This window comes from Neopsephotus bourkii, unplaced genomic scaffold, assembly GCF_033783945.1.
Source record: "Neopsephotus bourkii isolate Nb327-2 ecotype Australia unplaced genomic scaffold, CSIRO-AGI_Nbou_v1 NB_1624, whole genome shotgun sequence".
Lineage (NCBI taxonomy): Eukaryota > Metazoa > Chordata > Aves > Psittaciformes > Psittacidae > Neopsephotus > Neopsephotus bourkii.
The window spans coordinates 9,892,804-9,920,212 of NW_026902099.1; the positions used below are offsets into that span (position 1 = coordinate 9,892,804).

At 41.9% G+C, this 27,409-nt stretch overlaps 1 protein-coding gene across 1 annotated transcript; it reads right to left on the reverse strand.

Moving 5' to 3' along the window:
• Positions 1 to 8,543: 8,543 nt before the first annotated feature.
• On the reverse strand, positions 8,544 to 26,993 carry CAV1 (caveolin 1). The gene is made up of 3 exons (XM_061373036.1): positions 26,778 to 26,993; positions 25,567 to 25,731; positions 8,544 to 10,645 (listed from the first exon to the last, which is right to left on the reverse strand). Exons 1-3 carry the CDS (start codon positions 26,805 to 26,807, stop codon positions 10,304 to 10,306), a joined length of 537 nt encoding a protein of 178 aa, XP_061229020.1. The 5' UTR covers positions 26,808 to 26,993; the 3' UTR covers positions 8,544 to 10,303.
• Positions 26,994 to 27,409: the final 416 nt, after the last annotated feature.

Below are 27,409 nucleotides of genomic sequence, written 5' to 3' on the forward strand. Positions count from 1 at the left end.
TGCAATCGAGAGAGCTCTATCTTTCACAGAAGTTTAGTGCTTCTTCACTTTTCATGCTGAAAATGTACTGCATCAGAAATTAAGCCCAGTGCAAATGAGATTATACACTGAGCTTCCAACTCGAAAAGATTAAATTTCAAGACATTTTATATATCTTACATTAATATTATTTGGTCCTCCATTTAATTCCTTTGTCTGACATTTGAAATTTATTGGACAGTCTGAGTTACCCTCAGTTTAATTCATTGTCTTCAAGGAGTTGACATATATATAGTGAATTTGGCTGGCTGTCTTTAAATAGAGATTGCTACTTTGTATGAGCAAATTCCTGGAGTTGTAAATGCTTCCTTGGTTTTCATACCTCCACAGCGTTGCTGTGAATTGACAGAATCACTCAGAAAGCAAAGCTATTTTCGGGTGTCTCCCTGGTCAATAAGGAAAAATGTTCCTCTCGCAAAAGAAAACTGTTTCTCTTCTGTGTGAGTCATGACTCTGCTTGTATGCACAGAGCAAAAGATTTCCAGCTTCTCAGGCTTCACTGGCATTCGGGGTAGGCTTCAGCCCGCCAAGATTCACATGTGGAAACTAAATATGGTCATAGGGTTACACTCCCATTTTTTGCCCATTACTCAAGCTCCTGCATGGTGTATTTCAGTGCCTACTCCCTCTCTGCTGCTGTGCATCTCCCTCTGCAGCAATAGTTTACTCTGTGGTTAAGGCTAGTAAGATCTTAGACAGCACCAGTTACAAACAACTAGTGTGCTTCATCTTCTGCTTAGGAGAAGTATATAAATAAAAGAGACCCAGTATTAATTCTGGGAGGGAAACTAAAGCCTAGATACTTTAATAAAGCTCCATGATAAAAGGTGTAATCTTAAGTCTTACTCCAGTTTTCATCTGTAGTAATTGCCAGTTTTCATGGTAGAACCTGCCAAAAATAGAAAAACAAGAGGGAGAGAACATGTTGTTTTTTTAAAAGCAAAATAGCCTGTGTATTTTCAGCAACAAGAAGTCAGAGGGACATTTTTATAATTATATACAGCAGCAGAAGGGTTCTGATGTCATGGGAGCCAGAAAATTGCATCCTAAATTATACTGCATTTCACCATGGAGGTTAATCAGTGCAGCAGCAGCATTTTCAATCAAGAAGGTGTTCAACCCCTGCTCAGGACTGGTCAACAGATGTGGCTCTGGAAGAGCAGTGGTGAACAGGAATTACTGGGGTCTGTCAAGTAGGCACGGCCCTGACACAGCGACACAGCTCTGAGCAAGGCTCTGGCTTGCTTTCCATCTGCCCTCCTGGGGAGCCCTCATCCCCCCTCAGGCACTTTGCAGAGCTGTGTGGGAGTAGCAAGGGGACTGATCTTATCCTTTGAGCCTGGATATGACTTCTTAAAGAGCTCTGTGTTTTCCATTTGTCTAAAAGCTATGCCATGCTGCCTGGAGGCACAAACTTCGAGGCATCCTCCAGTGGACAGCTGACACGTGCTGTGGTCTCAGTTTCCACCTTCAACCTCCATGCAGAATTCATTACAGAATGGTAAAGGCACTGTGACCAAAGATTTCTATGAATCAGGACCATTTTCAGAGAGGCTTTTACGTAGTGTCAAATGCATAAGTTCTCCCAATAATTTATGTGAGACCATACTTGACTTAGACAAACTTACGGTCAGGCTGGATTACCATTTTGATTGGGAGATATTTTATAGCTGATAATTTGCTTTTGCCCTGTACAACTTGTGCATGACTTTATGGCTTGGTCTAATATTTCTGTTAGAATGCAAGCCCAAGGTTTTTTATACAATAGCTGTGGTGCCTACATGGATTAGCAGCCTTGAACTAGAAGCATCTTTCACCATGATTGCACTGGTACTCTCTGACGATGGCAAGGTTTGCATGGCAGGAATGGATCCAGTTTCAGTCCTAGGCCCACACAACACAGAATTTATCAGAAAAATGGTGTCAGTGTAGGAAGAAGTAAGAACTAAAGAATCCTTCAGTTTATTTCTTTACCATGAGAACCAGCCCTTTGAAGAGACATGGGGTAGACATTTCTGGAGGGCAATATGAAAGTGCTTTTATTTCTCTTTTGTGTACCAATATTTATTTTGGATACAGACAACTTGTTTTGTATGAACTATTTCATTTCATGCCCTATTCCAAGACTATTGAACTGTCTTTACAAATATTCAGATATTCCTTATGCCAGCTATTTGCACCTGTTACATTCTTTATGCAAAATTAAGTCATTGACTGTAAAGCTCCTAAGGGACTTACGTTCTGCCTCAGAAAAATCAGTTGGTGTTTATACAGACTGAAATCTGATAGCATGTGCCATGAAAAGGGATCAGCATGGCTGCTCATCTGGACTGCAGCTATCCACAAATCCTTGGTTGACAGATAAACTGTTATTTCTTAAGATGGAAATGACATTTCTTAACAGCCTTCCATCAGTAGCAGTGTTTGGTAACCCAGCTTAGTTTTGGGGAGCAATTTTAAAATTGCATTTGACATACTCGGTGTTCATGGGGCCACAGCAAATAGCATCGTGAACTGGAAGAACTGGATCTAATACATTGGTCATTATCTGATGACATTGGTCATTATCTGATGGGCATTTGGAAACATTGTACTAGGACTCAACAGAGAGCAATAAAATGGTTAGCTTGTAGTGTTTTACACTTCAAATGTGTTTTTCTTAAAAGGAATAAGGGATTTTTGTTTCTAGCTGTTGTTTGTAAACAGAGACAAAAACAAACGCAAGATCTACCTAAGAGAAGGTAATGAAATATTATTAAACAGGGAGAGGAGCAGCTAGGGAGTGACTTTATTTCCATAAGTTTTCTATCCAGGGTCATCTACGTAACTGCTGGAAGCTCATGCTGAAATGGAAGCAGAGAGGAACAGAGATCAGGATAGAAACAGAGCACGGACTTGCTTTAAGACCCCCAAAGTTCTGCAGACATTATAATTAGCTAATTCAGAGGTGGCTTTGGAGGAAAAGAAATGCCTTGAGCTGAAGCTGTTGAACATCCCTATGATCTAGAAACATGTCTGCGTAAATGAAGGGATTCCTGGATATCATGGTGATGTGACCACTGATGGTAAGGTAGGGAGAAGGGCTAGCTGAAAATGACAGTAATGACCACAAAAGGCAATAGCTGAAGCAAGTACCATGTTTGTGGCAGTGAAACTGAGTAAAACGTTTAGGGCAAAGAAGTACAGCATGCACCTTTAATCATTGCTAATGCAACTGATTTATTCTGCATTGTTAATTCTTTCCAGGTTTATTTTCCTTCCCCTTGTCTCTCTACAGGCTTAATCTTCTGAATGAAAAATATTGCTTGTCAAGAGAGTCAGGGTTCAATGCCCCCAGTGTTCAAGGTGAGGGGTCACACTGGAGGCTTTTGCTAGTGCTATGAAGAATCCCTCTGCATTAAAGCCCAGTTCTTGTTTCCATTACCACGGGGTGGCTTTGTGTTTCAGTCTCAGTAATTCACGATTCAACAGGTCATTGACAATTCAGTTTGTTTTTTGGTTTGTTGTGGGTTGTTGGTTGTTTTTTTTTGGGGGGGGTTGTTGTTTGTTTGTTTTGTGGGGTTTTTTTGTTTGTTTGTTTTTCTTATTTTGAATTACTATCCACCAACACAATAGTTGAAACTGTAGAATTTTTAGTCTCTCAGCCAGGAAGAAGTAAACTGATATATGGAGAGGTCCAAGATTTTTAAGAACTCTGCAATAAAACCTAAAGAGCAGTGCTGGCTTTAACCTGTCTGTGCTGAATACTGGTATTTGATCAGACAAATCTACAGCCTAGAGGAGTAAATCTATATTTTCAGTGGCCTTCCTCAAAGGATGCTTGTTAGAGATACACAAAGAAATCTTTTTTTAACTATATAACTGATGCTCCAAAGACACTCAAATTCAGACTGAAAGATCCAATCCTGCTAAAATCTGACAAAAACAGCTCCAGATTTTTGTCTCTAAGCATCTTTGTTCCCAGGCTTCTTTGGATTGTTTCAGAAATTGAACACAGATGAAACAGGCAGGATTTTAGCTGCTTCCAAATGTAGTTGAATTATTGTCTAACAGGGACTAATACCACCTGCTCTTCTTAGGAGAAGGCAGCTGAATTGACAGATGTCTGTAACAGTTGAATCAGAGTCTGCACACCAGGAAATGCAAAGATAAAATACTGTACAAGCCAGATTACAAGTCAGGAGATGACAAAATATGAATAAATGTCAAAGTCACTCTTCTGAACCTAAAAGAACTATGTTCTATTCAGTTGTCAGTTCCTATTATTGGGATATTTACTGTCCTGTGAGGAATCTAGACTACAGCAGAGGATTTCTGTCAGTGAGATAGAGCATATTTATAAAATGCACAGTCTGGAAAGGCAGCATGCACTTACTGCAGGGAACACAGGCTAAGTATTGCCCACCACCACCCTGGGGTTGGGCTTTGGGACTGCATGCAGAGAGTTTCCATGCATGGGTCAGGCTGATGCTGGCATCATGGAGTTATTTCCCAGCCTGCTTCTCAGTGTACATTTAAAGCCAGCTCTATGTGACCGTATCTACAGTCATTCCACTTCAAGGCAAGTCACACTTAAGTATTAATTTGCACATCTTGAGGATACATTAATGCCTTGGTTATTGCTGTGCTCTGCTGGTACCTATCAATGCACTGTTCATGTTTGCTCTCCCCTATGAGTCCCTTTTGGTTCAGAATTGACCTGCAAAATATTACAGGTAGGAACTGAATAGAGGTATGAAAAGTCCCCCTTCTCCTTTTTTTCCTTTCAAAAATCTCCTTCTGTCACTTCCAGATGGAAATACACCTGCTGTGGACAGCTTCTCATTCCTCGAGTATGAAAGCAGACCCCTGAGATTCCCTCATCCCCTTGCTCTCTCTGTAGAATATACCTGCTCCTTCTGATGATGTTCTTCATTTTGTTTTTTCTCTTAGCACCAAGTAGTCAGTTTCCATGTCACATTTTTCACTTGGGATTTTCTGCCGGTATGATTTCTGGCAATGTGTACATCTGGCAAGCTGCATCTGGAGCTCTGGTTGTGGGAGATCGGCAGGCTGAGTGTTTTGATGAGTAATAGTCACAGATGAACGCCTGTATTCTGATAGCTGCCAAAAAGTTACACAACTACCGATCCCTTGGTCCTTAAAGTTTCCTCTGAGCTGATCCTCTCGTATAATGCATTTAGTATCTCAGAATAACTAGCCAGGAAAAGACCGTCAGTGCCTACATGCACTGTAGGTTTACTCCATATCTTAGATAGAGGTTCAGAGATGCAATCAACTGAGAAGGTAGCAGTTATGACAGCTAGTTTTAAGTTAATCCCTGGGTCCTAAAATAACCCTTGATAGATGCTGTCAGTCTGAAGAAAACAGACCAAGCTTCAAGCTAGGTTCCTAGTGTTTCAAGCTGGAAAACAGAATCACCTCTAGAAGTGCTGCAACTGGAGACTGTAACACCTTTATTTCCCTCTGCACTGACATAGTTGTTAGCATAGAGTGGTGAGCAGCATAGAGTTTATACCTAGGAGTGCAGGGTGAGGGGTTTAAGTCTATCTCAAGAAGTGGGATGGTAGACTAGAAGCCTCAAAAAGGCATCATTTCCCAGCTCGTGTTAGTGATCTCTGGGAATAGCTACCATCTCCAGTTCCTGCAGGAGACAGTGGAAGCCAGAGGTACCTCTTATTTGTACTTCCCAGTGCTGTGTAGGTGTGACCTGGCACTCTTGCGGTGAGTTTTACTGCCAATTATGTGCCATGAAAATTCAGGTACTGGCAGGGTTATGTAAATATAGGCTCTCAGAACAAAAGGAAATTACCTACTGGCGTTGAGCCTAGGGCCTTTTGTGGATTGAATTAACACTGAAATACGCCCTGACTATGAGAGAAGACACAGGCTTGTATTTACTCTAATCAGTCTCTTCCCACTTTTGCCATCCTCAGTAAAATCAGTTACAAATTTAGTGGGAATACTGTGCATTTATATATTGCCATGTTATCAAATGTGCAACATTCTATCACTCTTTCTTCAGAAGACCATAATAAAGAACCTTGAAAACAGGATATTCTAGTTGTACTATACAACTGAAACTTTAATAAAGCATTCTGCAGAAGAAAGCAAGATAGAAATAGCATAATCTGTATCATGTTTCCCACTGTCAGATAATATGTTATTGCAACTGCATTCCAATAAATATAGATATTTTAAAAATATCTGTATTTAGTTAGTTCTTACATCAGGAAAAAGGGTGATCGGGCATTGGAACAGGCTTCTAAGGAAAATGGCGGAATCAGTGTCCCTGGGAGTGTTCAAAAACTGCATAGCTAAGGCCCTTAGTGACATGGTTTAGTGGTGGACTTGGCAGTCCTGGGTTAAAGGCTGGACTTGATGATCTTAAGGGTCTTTTCCAACCTAGCTGATTTTATGATTCTATTCTATGATTAAACAATCAAGTTCAGAAGGATCAACCACACAACCAAGCAGTTCACACTCTCATTTCGCACAGCTTGGATGCTCCAGCTGGTTTTAATTGCAGTGTCCAGCTACCCCATATATTGTCTCAGGGTATTCAAAGGAAAATAGCTAAAACTACATGGCACAATTTAAGGACTGGTGACCCAGTGGATGAGAAAGGTAACCAATGACAGCCATGAAAGTTTTCTGGTAGGAGGAAAAGGTGGTGGTTGAGGCCACCTGAATCCACAGGTCCTGAGGCCACTTATGACACCAACTTTCATACTGAGCAATGTAAGACTGTCTACACCACAGTACCCACGACAGGAGATGCCCTGATGCCACTAACAGCTTGTGTCTAGTCCTCTAGTAGACAAACCTGGATCTTGCTATGGGATGGTGAGGTTCACCCACTGAACTGCCCTGTGATTGCTGCCCAGTGAATCACCAGTGATGGTGCAATTGTAGGGTGAATCTGCACATCTTTTCTGTAGAAGAGTCTTGGAAAAGTGACATTATAAATGGCTAAGATGAATAGATGTGTCTCTTCTGATTCTACCAGGCTCTTTGCAAAAGCAAACTGTTTTTGAAAACTGAAGGTTCATTTACTTTATTTTCATATTTCAGCCTCTCTTTTACCTTTTAAAATGTTTTTAATTTTCTCACTTAGTCCAAAGTACTACTTGCTACCACTGGACTATTAATTGCCATTAAATACACCATTCTTCCACTGGAAAACGTATGTCAGACTACCTTGAGCTGGTACCTACTATTTGAACATTTAAATACAATTAATAGATTTGTAGGCCAAAATGTAATACTTTTTTGTACTAGAGAAGGCTGCGTGGAGACCTCATAGCATCATTCCAGTATCTGAAGGGGGCCTATAGGGATGCTGGGGATGGACGCTTCATTAGGGACTGTAGTGGTAGGACAAGGGGTAATGGGTTCAAACTTAAACAGGGAAAGTTTAGATTGGATATAAGGAGGAAATTCTTTCCTGTTAGGGTGGTGAGGCACTGGAATGGGTTGCCCAGGGAGGTTGTGAATGCTCCATCCCTGGCAGTGTTCAAGACCAGGTTGGACCAGGCCTTGGGTGATATGGTTTACAGCAAGGTGTCCCTGCCCATGGCAGGGGGGCTGGAACTTGATGATCTTAAGGTCCTTTCCAACCCTAACTATTCTATGATTCAATAGTGAAAAGTATTGTGCAATAGCCACATAGAAAAGAACTGACCTGTCACAAGTTAGTCTACACACAGCAGGATAAAAGCTGTCATTCCCATATTTCCATACGTGAAATGCTTTGGCTAATGAGCTTTTATTAAGAGCAGTACTGTTTTCACCAGACTGAAAAAGAAAGCTTTAAATGATTTTAACTGAGGAGCCTATTATCAGGACAATCCAGGAAAGAATTTTGGGTGGCCAAAGCCTTTAACACAAAATGAAATAGAAACAACTCTTTGTATTGTGGTATTCTGGTTATTGGATATTAAAATTGTCTACAACTAAGCATCATTATCCTAATTTAAAATGTAGGAAAACTGAGGAACACCAAGCATTTAAACAAGCTTAGGCTCCTTGTTCAACACTGTATTCACTAGTCCTACTGCCTACTAATTTAGTAGCAGAAAATATTTACTTGGGGAAAAAAAAGTCTTTTTTTTTTTTTTTTTCTGGGAAGAACTTTTCTGAGTCAGATCCTGAACCACAGATCAAGATGATTTTGTGCATTCTTTCTTGAGAAACAAATGACATTGCTTTCTGCTTCTTTATCAAGAAATACTGGGCTTTTCTTCCTAATAATATGTGATTGTCCACAGGACTTTCGAGGAAAAAGAAGTCAGACAGGAGCTACCATTAAATATCTTTTTATTGTAGTCTTTAATGTACATGCAGAATTAAAAAAAGTGTCAGTTATATCTGTAAGCGTATAACAATATAAATGTTTTGGATCAGCAATGTATTTGGATTAGGGACTAATAACTCTAAGTGAACAGACATCTTGCAGGATATACAGTTTACATGGTAAATCAAAAAGGTTTTCTTCAGAGTGATTTTCCTCATAAAAAGAAAAAATATTTCTTGTTTACAATCTCGCTTGTTTTTAATAGTGAAAAAATCTATAATAGTACACTCTTCATTATGTACATAGAAAAACATAAAACTATATCCATACCAGTGTCTGTTTTAAATGCAAACAATAGTAGTTAATAGCTTTGTAATTCTTTTTGTGCACCCGGTTCCCTCCCTCCCCCCTTAAAAAAATGCAGCATTTCCTAAAGAAATTGAACTGAAGGCACTTCTGTGTTAGGTAAAGCAATACGTGAAATATCAGCGCTAAATATAAAAGCTGTAGGTGTACCAGACAGCTCCATGCTCATCCCAAGGGCATGCACTCTCCAAGGTCAAGAACTGGTTTGCTGGAGATTCCAAGTGGAGCAGGCTCAGGCTCCAGCTTGGTTTACAATAAAGCTGATTAGCCTCACAAATACTTCTGCAAATGCTTCACGCAAACCTTATGAGGATGCAGAGAGCATATCTGAACACAGTACTATCACGAGGGCAAAAAGCTCTTGCAGGTCACAGCATCAGAACATGTTGCAAAGGCTTTGCTTTCTGGGCCTTGTACTTTGCAACACCGTAGTTTCACACAACACCCTCTGTTTAAGACTTCCTGATTTTGCAGCTCAGCTAAAAATGAACAAACCAAACCTCAAATGTGAAGTTTCTAAACCATCTCTTGTGATGGATTAGTTTAGACTCAGCAAAGCATCCTGAAAACAATCTGTGTGCTAGTGGCCTGCTGACTTCTGCTGACAGGGAAGTTTTGACAGCTGATAGAGAAGTTTCTCTCACGGGAAGCTCCTCCTTGGCTTCATGTGGCTTGTGTTTGGAACACCTTCATTTTTCTTGTAACTTGGGGTTATCTCTGGCAAGTCTACGATACGTATTTGTATGAATACTTTGCAAAAAACCGCAGAAGCCTACGACATAAGCACCTAAATGCTTGCTGAAGGATGTGTGGTAAGTCACAGTCATGAAAATGTTTCCATAATGACCAGCTTTAGTTCTCATCTGCAGTTTGTTTCTGCAATCCTAACAAAGGTTGAGAAATTACTGGATGCAAAGTGATGAGACAGAAAGGCACTGTCTGAGGCTTTTCAAGCATGTGAAAAGCTTTCATGTGTCAATATGTCCAACCTGACAAATTGTCAGGGATTTGAGAAATATATTAGTTCAGTAATTTGTTTACTTAACTAGTTAATTCATAGTGCACCATATCTGACCATGACTGTAAATAGCTGCAGTCAACTGACAATCCAATTGAAAAAGAACATTCTGCTAAAACCTGCCAGCTGGTCACGTTCATTCTGCTGCAATAGCTCTGTGCTCTTTGGCCACAATAAAATGAATGGCTTTATAGTGTTGGAAAGCATTTTTGTCGTTCTTTAGTATCACTGTGGATTTATCTCACAAGGAATGAAGGGTGAGATAGAAAGGCATCCAACAACACTTCAGTCTCTGAATTGAACAGCCAACAAAATGATATACAGCTGGCATGGAAGAACAGCCATTTAAGGTTAGTTTGAAATGCAGACTGAAGGGAGGGGAAAAAAAAAGAAGCAAGAAGTAGTCCAGTAAGAATAAACAGTAGAAAAAGAAACTGAGTAAGTGATTCTTTGTTTTGGGCCAGTATATCCACCACCAGTTGCTGTATGTTGCTTTGGGAAACACGAAACTGGCATCAAAACACTACAAACAACACAAAACCCCTGCCCTCTTCCTAGGCTGATGGCTCTCCTTGAAATGTCCTTCAAATCTCTTTCCGTACTGTGGCTCGGATGCTGCTGAACATTTTGCCTATGGCCTCAAACATTGGGTCGCAGAACGTGTGGATGCAGATCGAGTAAACGCGGCTAATGCACTGGATTTCAATCAGGTAGCTCCTTATGCATGGCACCACTGCCCAGATGTGCAGGAATGACAAAATGGCAAAGTAGATGCCCCAGACGAGAGCCATAGGAATGCCAAAGATTGCTGACAGTAAACGATAAAACCAGTATTTTGTTACAGTGAAGGTGGTAAAACTGGCCTTCCAAATCCCATCAAAGCTGTGCGTTCCCTCTGGCTCAGCAATGACATCTTCAAAATCAATCTGCAGCAAAGAACACAAAGTCAGGTCAGTCAGATGTTTGTATCAAGGGTGGATTCCAGAAGCACCTTTCCTGGAGAACAATGGTCCCATGCAACAAAACACTGAAGCGTGTACTTCCTACATTCCTACATGATTCAAACCATCTTAACACATCAATTTAAACCATGAATCTCTGAATAACTATCTTTTTCTGGAGATCACCAGGGAGCCTTAGTGATTAGACATCTAACTTCTTAGGTGGAGATGTCCACAAAACTGCATATATTTTCCTCATCTCCTACAGTCCTAAGAGTGTGCAGTGCCCTTAAAGTCTACTTAAGGGACAAATCAGGTGAACAGAATCATTGTGCTTTTGTTTGTCTAACTTAACTGTTTCTCATCTTTACAAATGGAGTAAATGCAGTCACTACTTTGACTTTTTATACACCTCAAGCATGTATCAATAAAACATGTTTTATTTGTCTAAATTTTCCCATCCTTCTTTGTATAGCAATTGCTGAATTTTGACAGTGAATAAATAGTGAGGCTAGCTATTTTAAATATGTACTTTAAAGCAGGTATTGAAAGTTCTTAGTGGACTGAAAAATAAAATGCTGGATTTAGAGCTGCATCAGGTGGAGGTGCTCCTTAGTCTGAAAGGGTTAAGGAGCTCTTTCATCTTCCTGAACATAAGAAGGCTCTTCACATTATAGCTGGGTTTTTTTTTTTCTAACCTACCCTGTTTATGTCATAACACCCTGCTCATGAAAGACATGGCCAAGCTAACATATTAATATTTATAAGGAACACACTTTTCCACACATTTCATAGTTTTGACTATTCATAAATAGTCCAAAATGTCACCTAAGGAAACACCACATTCCAACAGGCCTATTTTACCACTCTCTGTTGAAATTCATGAAACTTAATTGTCATAACATTTCTATTAGAAAATTAGGAGAATTGCAATGATAGTTCAGCTCCATGTCACACAAACATGTTTGATATAACCCACAATACAGGATATTTAATTTAGCTAGCATAACTAATAGTATAGGTAGCGCATTCAACAGGAAAGAGAACATCACAATACTATTCCTCTGCATGAAACTAAATGACTATCTAAATCAGGTGAAAGAAAAAAAAGAAATTATACTCCTTGGACTGGATTCCAAAGTTAGAGTATAATGCTGCTGTAGGTGAAGATTTACAGAAGCTTGGTAAGCATGATAGTGGCTAGTGGTCTCAGAAAATCAAGCAGCAGTACCTCAGCATGCTGGAAGGAGGTGAACATATATATGCTCAGATTAAGCTTTGCATATATGTGGTAAAAGGCTCACAATCACTTCTTTTAATCTGAAGTATACATAAATAATTGGAAAGAATTCCTTCCTCTCTCCTGTCGAAACTTTAATGAACTCCAACAAAAGTTACTGACAAAGTAAAAATACTATAAAGCCACTGGACTTCCCAGTTTTGTAAACATAAATTTCCAAAGCAAAACTGCACAGTCTAGGCTCAATTTACTTGAAGGGCTTGGAAGACTGGGGGAGGAAATCTCTGAATCAGCTGTTGTATGAAATGTTTTGAATGCCTAACATCAAGCTGGCTCAATTCATGGCCTAAACATCACCCTCTACCAGTGCTTTTCCCTAGACATCACATAACACAAACTACAAACCTCCTCTTTATCTGCTAGTCTGAACTAGGCTCTAGTGATCTGAAAGTGATCTATGATTCTTTGGGTTGGGAATTCATCATCATCATCACCATCACACCTAACAGCAGCATTTGGATTGAAATTCTATCTCCACAGAAACCAATGGCAGACTGCATTGGCAGAGTACCCAAGGAACACACCTCATCACTGCACACTTGTCTGTGAAGGCGTGCAGAGCCAATGGTCTGTCTGGCCTTTCTGAAACTGAACAGCATAATTTTAAATGATAATTACAAAATGAGAAAAGCCAATTTGAATCACCATTTTCTTCTGCAATAGTTCTGCATGTATGTAATAACCTCTACTTCTGTAGGTCATGCACATGAATTCTTGGTACAAAACTTAGAAAGCAGTTTCCTTTAAATCAGTGCCTAAAGACAGTATAAAATGTACACTACATTCATTGCTCAGTGAAGACAGGAAATCTGAGATTATTTGAGGCCTGCAATTTCAGTGAGAGTGAGACTGAAGCTCTGGTGGAAATAACTGATTCTGGGGAAGGCACCACAGACAACAATATGTTCTATTTTCATTGTGGGGTTATTAGATATAAGAGTTTATGTTTGGGGACTAAACAACTGACAAAATATTAGCTTTATAAAGTACATTGGCCATAAAATAGTAACATGAATCAGTCCTTAAAAGTTAGATGCATTCTGGTATGACAGAGCAAGGAGCTTTCCTGGATGTATTGTGATCTTTTTGCCAAATGAAACAATCAGATAACCTTGTATCAATCACAGAATTTTAGGATTGCATTATGAAAGAAAGAAGAAAAGGTTGTAGATGTATACATTAAGAAGTAAATAAAAATATTTACTGATGATGGCAGCTAATTGTCTGATACATGTTCCTGCTCTGACAAAAGATGATTTCAAGGTCTATATATTGGTCACTGAAATCAGTCTCGTTCTACTGAGCGTACATGTTGCGAAACATATGTCTGAGTTTATGGAGCAAGTGTATTTTTGTTCTAGAATACACAATCAAGCATGCTTATAGTATCTGTTTCTGCAGCTATTCAAAAACAAACTTTTCACTGTAGTCCATATCCCATGTTAGCTCATTTTCAAAGTGAATGTGTGTTCTTGGCTTATCATCAATGCTTGCCTTGAAATCAGGTAACAAAAATATGCAGATGATGGCAAACCCCAAGATGATAACAGCAAAAAAAATTTGCTTCTCAAAAAATGCTACTACGGGAAGACTACATGGTTCAGCCCTCTTATTCTAAAACTTCTGGCCATGTATTGCAAGCTTCCCATCAGTTGATGCTGTGATTCTTGGCAGATCCAGTTTGTGCACACAGCCATCACACAGCAGTTCAGTACATCGAGGGTTATTCAAGGCCAAGCTTAAAGTCTTTTTGTTCAGATCAGTTGTGTAGTCCGTCTTGTATTTTTTCACCTGTCTGACAAGGGAAATACTAAATCTCAGCAGGAAGGCAAGGTAGCCCTGAGCTCCATCAGCCCTTACATCTTTAATCTAGCTAAGTGGGACCTATTTCTATCAGCAAAGCATATTTTTGGCATGCAAAAAGAAGCCATAGATTAATGTCAGTTTCTTAGAACTGGCACATTATTTGATTCCTTTCAAAATAATTCATTGTAATGAATGTTTCATTAAAAAATGGAAGCCAATAAACTCATTGGTTTTCAAACCAAATAGTAAACTTTCTGTAACTGTGATTCTCAGTAACTAATGTTTTAGCTTGCTGTGTTCTCCAAAATGTCCATGGAGTTAATCCTGGGGAGCTGACAGAAGAATAATGCCATATAGCATTAGATGGACAGCCCTGTCCTCATTCTAGGAGATGACGCTAATATTAGAACATATATGATATATCTTTGGCCAGGATTTCCCAGCTCAGATCATACACAGTTGTCCTAAAAATATTCAAGAATTAGTCTCTCTGTGAGATGATAATAGCGTTGTATTCATGCCACCAATAATAGTCAAGAGGTTATTTTCTTGGAGCAATTTCAACAGCTCTCAGAATGTTTCTACCAATGCACAGAAGCTGAATACATGGTCCTGTAGGAACCATATCTGATGTTTCACTACTGTAATCTCTCCCATTTCATTATTCCTCAAATCCCACATTGCTCCAGTTTGAATAAGGGAGGTGATGCCAAACCAAACTTGGATGTGGAAAGACAGAGAAACAGCCTGGCAACTCTAAACGCTCTCAGCTGAATAATGTTAAAATGAAACTGTGTTCTCCCTGTAAGCCATAAGAATGTCATGAAATTATATAGATGTCAAAAGAGTCCAGGTATGACTGGAACGTGAACTTCTGCTGTCCAAACTCAGAGTTAGCTGCAGCAGTGTACAGTCTAAATAAAGATAGGCAAGGAACTGAGGTAATTTGGGTTTTTCTTCTCAGCTGCTAACAGATCACATACAGATTCACTGGCTGGGAAACACTGTACAGATAAGTCCTCATACTGCAGGAACTGAGATATCACCCAGGTTCTTCCTGCACTGAACCACTCCCATGAAAGATCCTGTTTTTAACTCCTGGGGATCAGTCCTCCACAGGCAGCAGGAGCAACAGGTGACTGGATGCATTTTGCCTTGCTATGGATTACATTTACATCACTCAGATTACTCACTCCTTGCTCCCTCCTATTACTTTCCTCTGGTTTTTAGTTCAGCATCACCCAGTGATGGTGAATGTCATCAGACTGATAATGGGAGTCCAACTGAACTAAGTGAAGTAAAAATAGGACTGACAGGAGAAAGAGAAGTGGCCAGAAATCTGATCCTAGGGAAGAAGGGCACTCTAATTTCTGGAAATTAATCTAACTGGCTTGCAAGGATAAGGTAACTTTTATAGGGTATTGCTCTTGAGGCCACTTTTGCCAAAGCATCACATGCATGTAGATCTGTGAAGAACTCTGCTTAATTTACGCAAAGGCATACTCAGGTTAGACACAGGTCTAGTTCAGTAGACTGCGTGTTCAGCATTCAGTTTGTTCCTCCAAAGTTGTGCTGTGAAATCATGCTGAGCTATTTGCCAAGCTAATGAAAATACAGGAAAGTTCACTTGCAACAAGGAGAGAAGTAAAGAAAATTTGTTTTGACTCTCTAAAGGATGCTAATAACTCACTACAACCTTCTGTTTCAGCCAAACACTATTAAACACTATCAACTCCTGTTCCATGCCTACAATACACTTCCTGACTTCAGCTATTCTTTGTTTCCTACTATTCAGTTCAGTAAAGCCAGTTTTTACATTGCTTGAAGCCTTTGTCTGATTCTGCTATGAGAATTACTGCAGCTTCTTTTGCTCTGCATATGTTTATTAAACTCTTATCGGGAAATTAAGGAACCTGCTTTGATTCTCAGAGATTTATTTACAAGAAAGGGAAATGGTTAGAGGAATTTGTTTTCCTTTTTTTCAAAGTCTGTTTAAAGAAAAAATTATTAATTAAAAACTTAGCAGTGTGAAGTTACTGTTTTTGCTTAAAAAGAGCCCAACAAACCCAGCTGACTCAAGAATATATGCCTTATATATGAAAAAAGTTGACCTTGCCACTTTAGTCCCTATGTATCAAAACCTAGCAGGCTGGAAAGGTGTACTAAATGCCAACCTCAAATTACCTAGCTGTGCTTCTCCTCAAAAGTTTGTTCTTTGAGGTGCGTAATGTCTATTACATAGAAAAAATACTGTGCTGGAGCTACCAGAAAAATATTATTAATGCCATCAGCATTTTTTGGGAGCTATGACCTAATGTAGATTTCTGTGATTTTAACTACCATTATTAAAATCTTTGTGTGTCATGCCTGTATGTTGCTACGGTGCTGTGATTTGCATAGACAGGTACCACAGCTACTTCACCGAGGAGGAGCCCAAACAAGTGTTGAGGATGCCAGCATTTTTTAGTGCCATCAGTGTCTTTTAGTGCCATCAGTATCTTCAGTATCTGCCATCATAGGAGTCAGTGAAAGGATGCTCAGGTCCTGACTGTATCTCTCTTGACTGACTACTGACACCTCCCATCAGGCAAACCACTTAAATATACATGCAACCTGAAAAATGTGAACTGTCTTACTGATGTCAGCCTGCTCTGTCAGACCAGGGCTATAGTCTACATAGTATACATATTAATGTATATGTACTTTAAAAAGAGTCCCAACTTAGTTTTCTTTACATTTTTAGCACAGAGTATGGAAAATATCTGTACTGTGTACCTCATGCTGTTTTAAATCAGTTTGTTCCCTCACTGTAGGTATAATACTTTTCACCATATTATACTGTGTCCCTATGAGACTTGAAACAGACACATGGACAAAAAAGCAGACATTCTTTCTTTTTTTTAACACTGTAATAAATGCAATTTGTAAAATTTCCTGATGCTTTCAATGTCCTTTAAATAAACATTCAACAGAAGAAAACATATACAAGATCACAAGCTGACAAGCCATTCAAAGGCATGAGTCACATTGGCAAGGTGGCGTTCAGGACAGGTGCAGCACTAGTAGCTTTGGAGAAGGCCACGGTGTGTGTTATTAAAAATAAGAAAATGCAGTGTATGAGATCATTATTAGTTTCTGCACTGCTACATACCATTTGGAACTTAAAAATTGCCAGTTACAGTGCTTGGAGAACAAAAGCATCACAGCAGAATAAAAGACCTTAGTCAATAAGCTCACATCCATTCTGTTAAATCAGTGACAAGAGCTAAACATCTAAATGTTTCTTTGACCCTTTGAAATATGTTTCCACATTCACTGATGGTGTCTTCTTGAATACTGCCACAGTTTATCAGAAAATGATGGAAAAGTGTGTAATGTTGTTTCTACTAAACCTGAGTGAAAGTGCATAGGAAGCATCATGGCTTCATAGAGTCATGGAATGATTAGGGTTTGAAGTGACCTTAAGGATCTTCTAGTTACAACCCCCTGACATGGGCAGAGACACCTTCCACTAGGCCAGGTTTCTCAAAGTTCCATTCAGCCTGGCCTTGAACACTTCCAGGGGTGGGAAGTGTTCTTCCCATCCTTCTACCAGCTTCTCTGGGCAACCTGTGCCAGAGACTCATCACCCTCACAGGGAAGAACTTCTTCCTAAAATCTAATCTAAATCTACCCTCTTCTAGTTTACAGCCACTCCCCCTTGTCCTGTCACTACATGCTCTTGTAAGAAGTCCCTCTCCAGCTTTCTCGTAGGGCCTCTTCAGGCACTGGAAGCTCCTTTAAGGTCTTCCTTGAGCTTTCTCTTCTCCAAGCTGAACAAGCCCAACTCTCCCAACATGTCTTCATAGGAGAGGTGAAACAATATTCATGTTGGAAAGTAGACTTGAAGGACTACACTCTTCTAGCCAGAGAAGAAATCCAGTCTGGTTAAAAGTGATCCTTGCTGCAGACACAACGAATATTCAAACGGACTACAAAAGATTTTGAATTACATGACTTAAAGAAAGTTGTGACTGCAGATCACCATTTCACAAACTGAAAAGCAATGAAAATAGCCAAAAAATACTTTGCTACTAATTACTGACAGAACAACCTGCTGCTCCCTGCCCGTGCTGAGCTACTGATTGCATACCAGAACAGACCTGAGGATGGGCTTTGTTTAATCTGATGGGCAGGATCATCAAAATCTGCGGAAGTACTCAAGACAAAAATGCAGCCGATGCCAATGGCTCAGCATTGTAGCAACCAGCTGTTCTGCAGAGATCTCTTCCTGAAGCACTTGTCTGTCCTGTCTCAACATAGTGCAGCAGAAGGAAAGACTAGTAGCTTCAAGATCTGCACTCCTCTGAAACACAGCTAAACTTCCTGTGCAGGTGGGGATATCGTGTCAGCCAGTTCCTTGGAAAATACACTGATGTTGTTGGAGTAAGCAGTCAGAAAATAAAGTGGTTATTTTCCTCCCTGGATACTGGCCTGATGGGAGGTTATTTCATCTTTCCCAATGAGAAACTCTTCATAAGCTTTCTTTGCTTTACTATTCATGTTCTGCAGTTCCTTGTTTGATGCAACTATTTTAGCAAAGGACTATGGTATGTCTGTGTGCATGTACATCCACACACTTCTGTCCATCTGTTATGTTCAAAGATATATATTCATCAACATGAACACCAGGGTGAAGTTTTGACTACACTAAAGATAATGCGAAATTTTTATTGATTCCAGTGGGGTCTGGTGTTAGCCAGAGTCCACAAATGTTAATCAAAGTAAAGGTACCCTCTAAAGAGATTTCAGGGTATATTTCAGTATTCCATTTTATATGTATTTTATATGTAAATGCAATATTTTATATTATATTGCTCTCAGTGCAGGTTTACGGACCTGCTGTTAAGGTAATAAACTGCTGCTAAGTAGAACTCATTAGAATTTGCCCTAGCTTCATCCCTCTTAAATTTAGGCACTAACAGGAAATAGAAATCTAGTGATCTTAGACCCTTCAATAGTGTGTTAGAGAGACAGGCACCTTTGAAGGATGCTTTAGATGCTTTCTTCTCTTTATCATTTTTAAGGCAGTCTAAGGAGAGCAGGCTCTTAACTAGGTATATAAGCACATCCATGTGCACCGCTACAATTCTTTTTAGAAAATCTGTCTATCTTGTTCTCACCTCTTTCCTCATTTCTACCTGAATACACTTATTGCTGACAATGAGTGTGCAGTGATGCCCAGCTGCCTCTCTGTTCCTTTAAAAAACGTTTGCCTCTTCATTTCTCTTTTTAGAAAGTTGTCTTTGTTAGAGGAGATCTCACGTTACTAATCCTTAAATAGTGTTTAAGTAACTGTTTCTTAAGTATTTCATAAAAATCAAGATATCATTAGTCTATATATCTGGTCTTGTCATAAACAGCACTAGAACAGAGACATATGAACTTAGACTTCATAAAACACCAGGAGACTTTATGGCTGAGGTCAACAGGAGATATTAATCTGATCTTGAAGGAAAACTGTTATTTGTTTGTGGGGTTTTTTTGGTATTTGGGCGGTTTGGGTTTTTGTTTTTTTTTTTGGTAGCATTTTTTTGAATTCTAGAAGGGATTTCAAAGTTGACAGAGGAAGTGTTGCAATCTGTCTATGAGACTCCCTTAGATTTCTTTGGAACTCTGAGTATAAATTCAGCACAGCAGGAGTCTGGAGAGGGAATGTGGCGCTTTCACCTTCAGCATGAGAGCATGTTCTTGCTTCTTATCTACGAAGCTGAATTTATCAGTTCCCATTCATTTGAAAATAAAGTGCACGGGCCTGATAAACAGAAGACTGTGTTGTACAGCCCCACTAACACCTCTAGCACAGCTCCTTGACTATCATCTTGAATAAAATCAGGCGCAAGGTTTACCAATTAATATGCTCATTAGAGTGGAGATAATGGTACTGAAGCTATTTGTCCTTTAGAATACTAACCCAATGACATTTCTGAGAGGGATGATACTGCCTAAAATTCAGAGTTTGTTTTGAAAATATTGGAAGACATTTTCATAAGAAATCTGCAAGTAAAATATAAAGAAACTAACAGAGCTAAACCTTCCTCCCCCCCCCCAAAAAAGTCAATCAAAATTAAACGGCATAACTTCTCTTTCATCTTCACAATAACAAGTCCTTTTTAGCCCAAGATGGTTTTTCTTACTATCATTTGCCTGGGATACACAGATGGTAGTTCTGGATCAAAAAGCTAAAAAAACCTCATTTACTGATGTAGATTTCATCCCACTGTCTGTTTATCACAAAGGTATTTGAGAGCTGTGGGAAATAAATATAAACTTATATTGGTTTAGAACTGTATGTCTTTTCAGCTTTTCAGAGATCAGAAGTTTTACAGAATCATCGTTCATTTGTATTTTCTCTCTCTGTTGCCTAAAATACAACAAAGATCACATTCTTATAGGGGACCCCATGGCAGACCTCTCTGCTATTCACATCTATCACTCCTTCCCCTCGAGAATTTTGGATTTCAATTTTTGTTTGCTTGTTTGTTTCAGACATCCATACTCTCTGCAATAGAAAATGGTGATTTCTATCCATATAGTAGGCTAAAAAATTCTAAAATGAATTCATATTGAATTTTAAATTCTGTCAAATTTATTTGAAACAAAAACTATTTGTCTCCTGTGAATCTGAGATAGTGCCCAATAAAGTCTAACAAAAGGAACATCCATGCTGAATTGTTGGCTCTGTCCCCACAGCCATCAAATCAACATTTTCCTATGGAGTTATGAGTCATGTTCATCAAGCTGAGCAAGAAGGCAACACATAAGGCTTTAATAATACTATGACCTTAAATGCAAATTTTTTTTGAGAAAGCAGCTTTTGTTAGAACAGATGCCATTATTATCTGTAATCTTATGGACATTCAGAAGTTCCATGTCTGGAAACTCTTAATTAACATGCAGGAAAACTGTTTTACAGAACTCTAAAACCTTGTTCAGTCCTCATATAAACTCGCATTCGTAATGATTTGAGTTTTCAATCTCTCACTCTGAGACTAGCCTTGGAAGAAATATTTGAAACAGAATTGTATCATGTGGATAGCAAAGTCAAACATTCAGATATTCTTGCCTTTTAAATCTAAACCCCATGCAAAGTTTCAGAATAATTTCATTTATCTGTAGTTATGCAAAAGTAAGATGCCATGTCTGAGCTACATAGCTACATGTATCATCAATGGAGAGAAACATGTCCCTTGAGAGGGGCCCTCATCCTGTCCTATGGCTAGGTCTAAACTCTGTGACAGGAATCTGCCTCGAGAGGCATCTAGCTTCCATGACTGCCAACAGCTAGACAAGATTACAAGCTTGGATTGGAACGTATGTTTATATTTATGCATTATATGTTTTTAAATCTGTACATTTATATACGTATGTATGCATATATATACATATATATGTGCAAGTATCGAGATATATAATATTATTTATATATTTATATTGATGTATTTAAACTCACACGTTCACCTATTTGCTCATGACTTTTAACCATACCTGAAAGCAAAGAAAAGGGGTCTGCGTTAAATTTCACCTAATTCCTTGTTTCAGAAAATGCACTAGACTTATCTCTGCTTTTCTCTTATTTTACCATGTTGAAGAGCAGAACTCTCTTCTTTCAGTTTGACATCTGTTGTCACATCAGAGTGACAGTCCTCCCATTCATAAAAAGCAGGGCACAGTGCTGCCTTTCCTTCCAGGAGGTGTGGAGGCAACAGGGATGGACCATAATTATGAAGGATTAAGTAAAACGGCAAACTAATTTTAAAAAAGCCTCTTTTTTTTTTTCATTTAAAAGTGGCAGAAACTGTAAATGGCCTTAAAATGTCTAAGCAATACTTTCCTCCCTAATGCCTACATAAGGGTGTTGTGGTATTTGTCAACATCTGACAAAAACCTCCAGACTTTTGCTTGCAGTGAGTTGAGTTGCCCTTAACCCCATTAGCTTTAAGTAGAAGGCACAAATACATCCCTGTTTAAAGCTTGGTACAGAAGCTCTGCATCCTTATATTTGTAGCCAAGGACTGGATTTTTCTTTTTTTTTTTTTTCCCCAGAGAGAAAAGGACTCCTATGCAACAAACAGCAGAGAGGCACCACTTTAAAACAAAACAGTAATTATGTTTGGGATGGTAGACCAGGCACAGGCCTTTCCTCCTGGCACACCATCCCAGGAAAAAATCATCCCTTGGCTGCAGATGTGACTTCATTTGGTCTTCACTTGTCCTAAAGGAGTAGACTTTGCAGGGTGTGCTGCAAAAGTCCATCCCCATTCTGAGCAAGAGGCAAGGAAGTACCGAGAAGCGCAAGCTGCAGGAGAACTAGCTCATTCCTCTGCTTCTTCCAAATTCAGTAAACTTAGACTTGACCACAGATACTTTGAGAAACTTGGAACTCCAAAGAGTTGGAGGGCTGTAATTTAGCTGTACTCTGGAAAACACAAACATTGTGCTGGGAAACAGGAGCTTCAGGCACCTTCATATGAGTCCTTGGTCATTGGGGAATGAATGAATGAATGAGTGAAAAAAACCACAAAAACTATCAGCTTTCTACCCTGTTTGTTGCTCCCCATCACACAGATACGAAAACTGTGGTACACAGGTACAAAAGTAGAATTGTCCAGTGAAGGACATATGAAATAGAAACAACTATGAGGCAGAATAGCTGTATAATCACCAGAATGATTTCTGGAGAGGTCCCAAGTGCACAGAGGCTGTTCCTCTTTGCCTCCTGTATGACCAGCCATCTTCACAAGCATGCACCTCAAGGAATGGGAGCACTGTTGCACGTTATCCCTGACAAGGTGACGCACGAGGGCAGTTGTATGAGGAAGAAACTCCTTCCTTTCTGCTCTCTACTGAAGGAATTGGAACAGGAAGGAAATTCTGGTGATTTTACTAGATTGTGCTTCCTCCAGCACAGAGCTGCCAACTCCACTGCCTGCGGACCTCAGGCTCAGTAAGGCCTCACTTCCATCCCTCTCTGAACAGAAATCCTGCTGTTTTGCCCACTTTTCCATAAACCTCCCAGCACTTAGCTTCCACTTGGTAGGTAATCAGAAGATAAACTGAGAGCAAAGCCAAGGTCACTAATAACTTTGGTATAAAGCTGCCCCATGGGTCTAGTTCTTGCGTGGATCCCCTACCCTATTGCTGCCCATACTGTGTATCTGCTGCAAGGAAGCTATGCAGATGCTTTGTGTTGCACATCAAGGCAACATGTCTCCTGCTTCTCACAAGCAAGGGTTATTTTTAAAATGTGCTATGGGAAGTATTTGAATGCAGACAACACTGAGGCCTTTTAGAGAGCTGCTTACGGAGCAGATTCCTCGTTCTCTGTCTCATCATTTCTATTTCATGGCTGACTGGTTTGTCCCCAGTTTCCATGCTATTGTGCCTCATAGTCAAGTGGCAAGAAATGCGTTAAACACTGGGTAAAAAGCAGAAGGTTCTGAATCTAGAAAAATGCAACAGCTCTAAATAAAACTGAGCTAAGCCTGAACCATATTTCTGGCTTTACAGCACTCCTGGACAGGTTTTTTTTTCTCTGACTTTCAGTAGTCAACTCAGACTGGGGACTCCTGTTACACAAGTGTATGTTTTGCACTATGCCTGGACGATTTACAGCTGAAGTAAGAAAAGCAGATGTGTGACAAAAGGGGACCACATACTGATGTCTGAGGCAGGAACTGAATCTGTATCTTCACTCCAGTCAGAGCCTGTCCCCCAGGCACTGGATCTGAACTTTATTGCTATGCCTAATAGGCTGAACTTGAAAGTGTTGTTCAAATAAACTCAATTTGTGCCAAAATTCCTCTCTGCTTTTCACGTTGGACTATGAAACATTTATAAAAATAAAGGCAATTCTTATTTATCCTTGCAGCAAGACAGAAAGGTGTTGTTTTACAACGCCCACATTTTTTACAAACACCGCTGGTTTTATGATGCAAAATGGATCCTGTCTGGTTAACATCAAATTTATTTTGGTGTATTATTGTGTCTTGAGGTGAGTATGTGCACTACCAGGAGCTCACTTGCTGACACTGAGGCAGTACTGACATTCTAGATGTTTTTCAATTAATATGCTGGTCCATGATTATTTCAAAATAACAAACTGAAAAGCTTGGTTTTTCCATTCTTGTAATTCCTGTTTTTCAACTTTCTTTTAGATGATTGGACATCACAAACTTTCTTAATCATTGCCCCTGTGGGAGGCAGACAGGGCAGGATAGGCTTTGTACATTTCAGCTTCTTTTAAGTCCATTAGGAGTTTTTTCCATCAGTGGTCTCCCTCTTTTCCCAGCAGGATCTTTCTTTCCCTAGTTAAGTTTGTGGACACCCGGATTCTGACTTGCTTGGGGGCTGTGACTCATCCTCGGAAGGTTTGGTTGCTTTGGGGACTTCTTCTGTTGCTGTACGCAATAAGCCACAATGCAGTTCTTCAGCTCTTGCATTCCCTGTCTCCTCAGCTGCTCCTCCACGGGTAGAAGACAAATGAACAGCTTGCTCCTCTCTAAAATCAACCATTTTAATGGAAATTTTGGACCACTGGTAGACAGATGATTTTTTTCTAAACAAATAAAAACTTCATGGCTTTTCTTTCTCAATCACAAAGCTGACAATGGCTCCTTAAAGATATAGTCTGCTCTGAGGGATAATTCTTAGCACTGATCCAGCATGATAGTCATATTCAGCACCTTGAAATTGTGTTGAAGTCGGTGGAATTTGAGGTATCTCAGGACCTTGCTATATTGTCTGTACATAGCATGAATCATTTTACTGACATGTGTTCAGGAACTAGAATACAAGCTTTTGGTTCTCTGGAAACAATGCAATATTTCTCTCTTTCAATAATAGGTCTTCCTGGTTAACAAGCGTCATGAACTGCACACACTGACTGCTGGACACTAAATAAGCCAGTTAGTCACCCACTGTGACTGGGCAGCTCCTATTTTTTCCTAGGTTCTGACAAACTCGATGACAGCATCCACAGTTTTCACATGCATAGCATGAAATTTCTCTGCTAAGAGAAAATATACCTGTTTTTTCTGACCAAAGTGAATTCAAGCTAAAACCTCCATCAACCCTAATTTGTCAAAACAGTGGAACTCTGATTTAAGAACTCAAACTGATTTAAGACCCAAAAATGTCTTAGACAAGGGCACCATCAGATTTTGCTTAGCTTGCTTCCATTTATCACTTCTTGAGGGAAAGAAAAACACCAAGGAAACAAAACAAACCAAGGACACATTCCCAACGACCACCGGTACCTCCCATCTTGCACCCCCTTGGCTCAGGGAGTGTGATCTGTGCCGCAGGCCGTGCCCAGCAGCGCAGCAGCTCGGGCTGCACGGCTGGTGCCACCTCCCTGCCTCTATACGTGCCCGCAGGGGAAGGAAAATCTCTCTACTGCTGCTCCATAAGGTCACAACTTAATTTTCCGCCGGTCCCGGACGGGACATCCCGGCTGCAGAGCCGACCTGCGGGCACACAGCTCCCGGAGACTGCTTCCCGGGGACAGCCCGCGAGAGGATGCGACCCTGCCGCGCTGCAAGCAGCTCCAGCGGGCTGCCCTGGCCCGCTGCCCGCCTCCTCCTGCGCGCTATCCTTTACTTTACAGAAAAAACATACGACATCCCCCCACACACCCTCCCGGCTTCCCCGCACGCAGCAGGTGAAGGGAAGCGGTTCGCGAACTACTGTCGCCCCGTCTGTGCCCGCGTACTGTGCCCCGCATCGCCCCTCTACCCGTCCCCCCCCTCGACCCCCTCACCTTGACCACGTCGTCGTTGAGGTGCTTGGGGTCTCTGTTGACCAGGTCTATCTCTTTGGTGTGCACGTCGTGCACTGCCTTTTCGCTCAGTTCATCTGCCATCATCTTGTTGTTGGGCTTGTAGATGTTGCCCTGCTCCCTGACGGGCGCCGTGTATAGAAAGCCCTGCGGAGAGGGAGAGGGAGAGCGGGCGGGAGGGGACAGCCGAGAAGAGCCCAGGAGGGCAGGGCCGGGCAGGGCAGGGCCACGCCGGAGGGCGGGCTGCGGGAGGTGGCCCTGGGTGCCGCGGGGTGCGGGAGCAGCGGGGTCGTCGCTGCGGGGCGGCTCTCTCCCGGCTATATAACCGCGGCCGCGGGGTGCGCACCACACCCCCGCGGTACCAGCGCGGCGCTGCCTCCCGCTCCCGCCGCCAGGCGGCCCCGGCCCCGCGCCCCGCACCGCCGGCGCCCTGCCCTGCCCTGCCCTGCCCCGCTCCGCACCCCGCGGCACCGCCCCAGCGCGGAGCGCGGCCGGCACTGAGCGGGGAGGGAGCAGCCGCGTCCATCAACGGGCAGTGCGACGAGCGGCCGGGGTGCCTGCAAAGGACCCTCCCCACGCTGCCCTCCCCACGCTGCCCCCGCAGAGCGGACCGGAGCGCGGTGCCCTTATCATCCCACCTCCACGCCCTCACCGTACTGTCCTCACTATACTGCCCTCACCGTACTGCCCTCACTGTACTGCTCTCACTATACTGCCCTCACCGTACTGTCCTCACTATACTGCCCTCACCGTACTGTCCTCACTATACTGCCCTTACCGTACTGTCCTCACTATACTGCCCTCACTATACTGCCCTCACTATACTGTCCTCACTATACTGCCCTGCCAGCACGGCCATCACCTCTCCCTCTTCAAGCCGGCGCCCCCGCCGTAGCCCCTCTCATACATCGCCCTCACCGTACGGCATCTGCCACAGTCCCCTCGGCTCCCTCGGCCGGCCGCGTGGGCGAACCCCTCGGGTCCCCCTGCCCCGCTGTCCCTGCCCGCAGGTGCCCGGTTGTCCTCCCTCCCCGCTGGGCACCGGCCGCCGGGTTCCCGCGCCCCTCTGCGGGAGCTGCAGCGTACGTGGAGCTCAGGGGGGCCGAGACGCTGCAGGTACCCCGCGGCGGGCAGCAGGGCAGCCGGCGAGGAGCTGGCAGTGTCGCGGATCCGTCGCTCCTAGGCGGTCCTACCTCAGAGTCTACGTATTTGGTACCGGACATGCTGTCCCGGGCTGGCTGGCTGCTCTGCAGCGGGTTTCTCTGCGCTATAACGTGTAGGACCGGAGGCAGGAGGATCCCGCTCTGCTGAGTTGCCGGCCAGGCGGAGGTAGCTGCCAGGGAGACGGCTGGCTACCTGCCAGGGGCTGCTCCCTGCCTCTGCCTGGGGTGGATGACAAGCCGCGGTAGGGCCCGGCATATCGCAAGGCGGCGGGGAGCCGCCGGGGGTGGGAGGGGAAAGCAGCCCTGCCCCGGCAACCTGGGAGCTGGCGGACCCGTGCCGGATGCTTGGGCCGCGTCGCGCGGGCACAGGGACAAGACACGGACGCGGGCACGGACACCAGCATGGACAGGACCAGGAAGGAGGGGGGCAAAGACGAGATGGAGACGAGGGAGCAATGAGGGGATGGAAAACTTCAGTGGTATTCCACATTCAGAGCGAGCAAGGAGTTTGTAGGGCTCCCTCCGCCCCCCTCCCGGCATTGACAGTAGTTTACATATAGTCATCGCTGCCCGGGAACAATTGTGGAAACTTGGACACCCTTGGGGTGAAGAAAAAGTGATTTTTCCCAACTGGTTCATTTCAAAACCATGCAAATATTTAA

Coding starts and splice junctions, on each gene's coding strand:
- CAV1 (XM_061373036.1), bottom strand. CDS start 26,807: ATGTCCGGTACCAAATACGTAGACTCTGAG. Junction 25,732..26,777: donor CCAAATACGTAGACTCTGAG/GTAGGACCGCCT, acceptor CCCTCTCCGCAG/GGCTTTCTATACACGGCGCC. Junction 10,646..25,566: donor TCAACGACGACGTGGTCAAG/GTGAGGGGGTCG, acceptor TCTTTGCTGCAG/ATTGATTTTGAAGATGTCAT.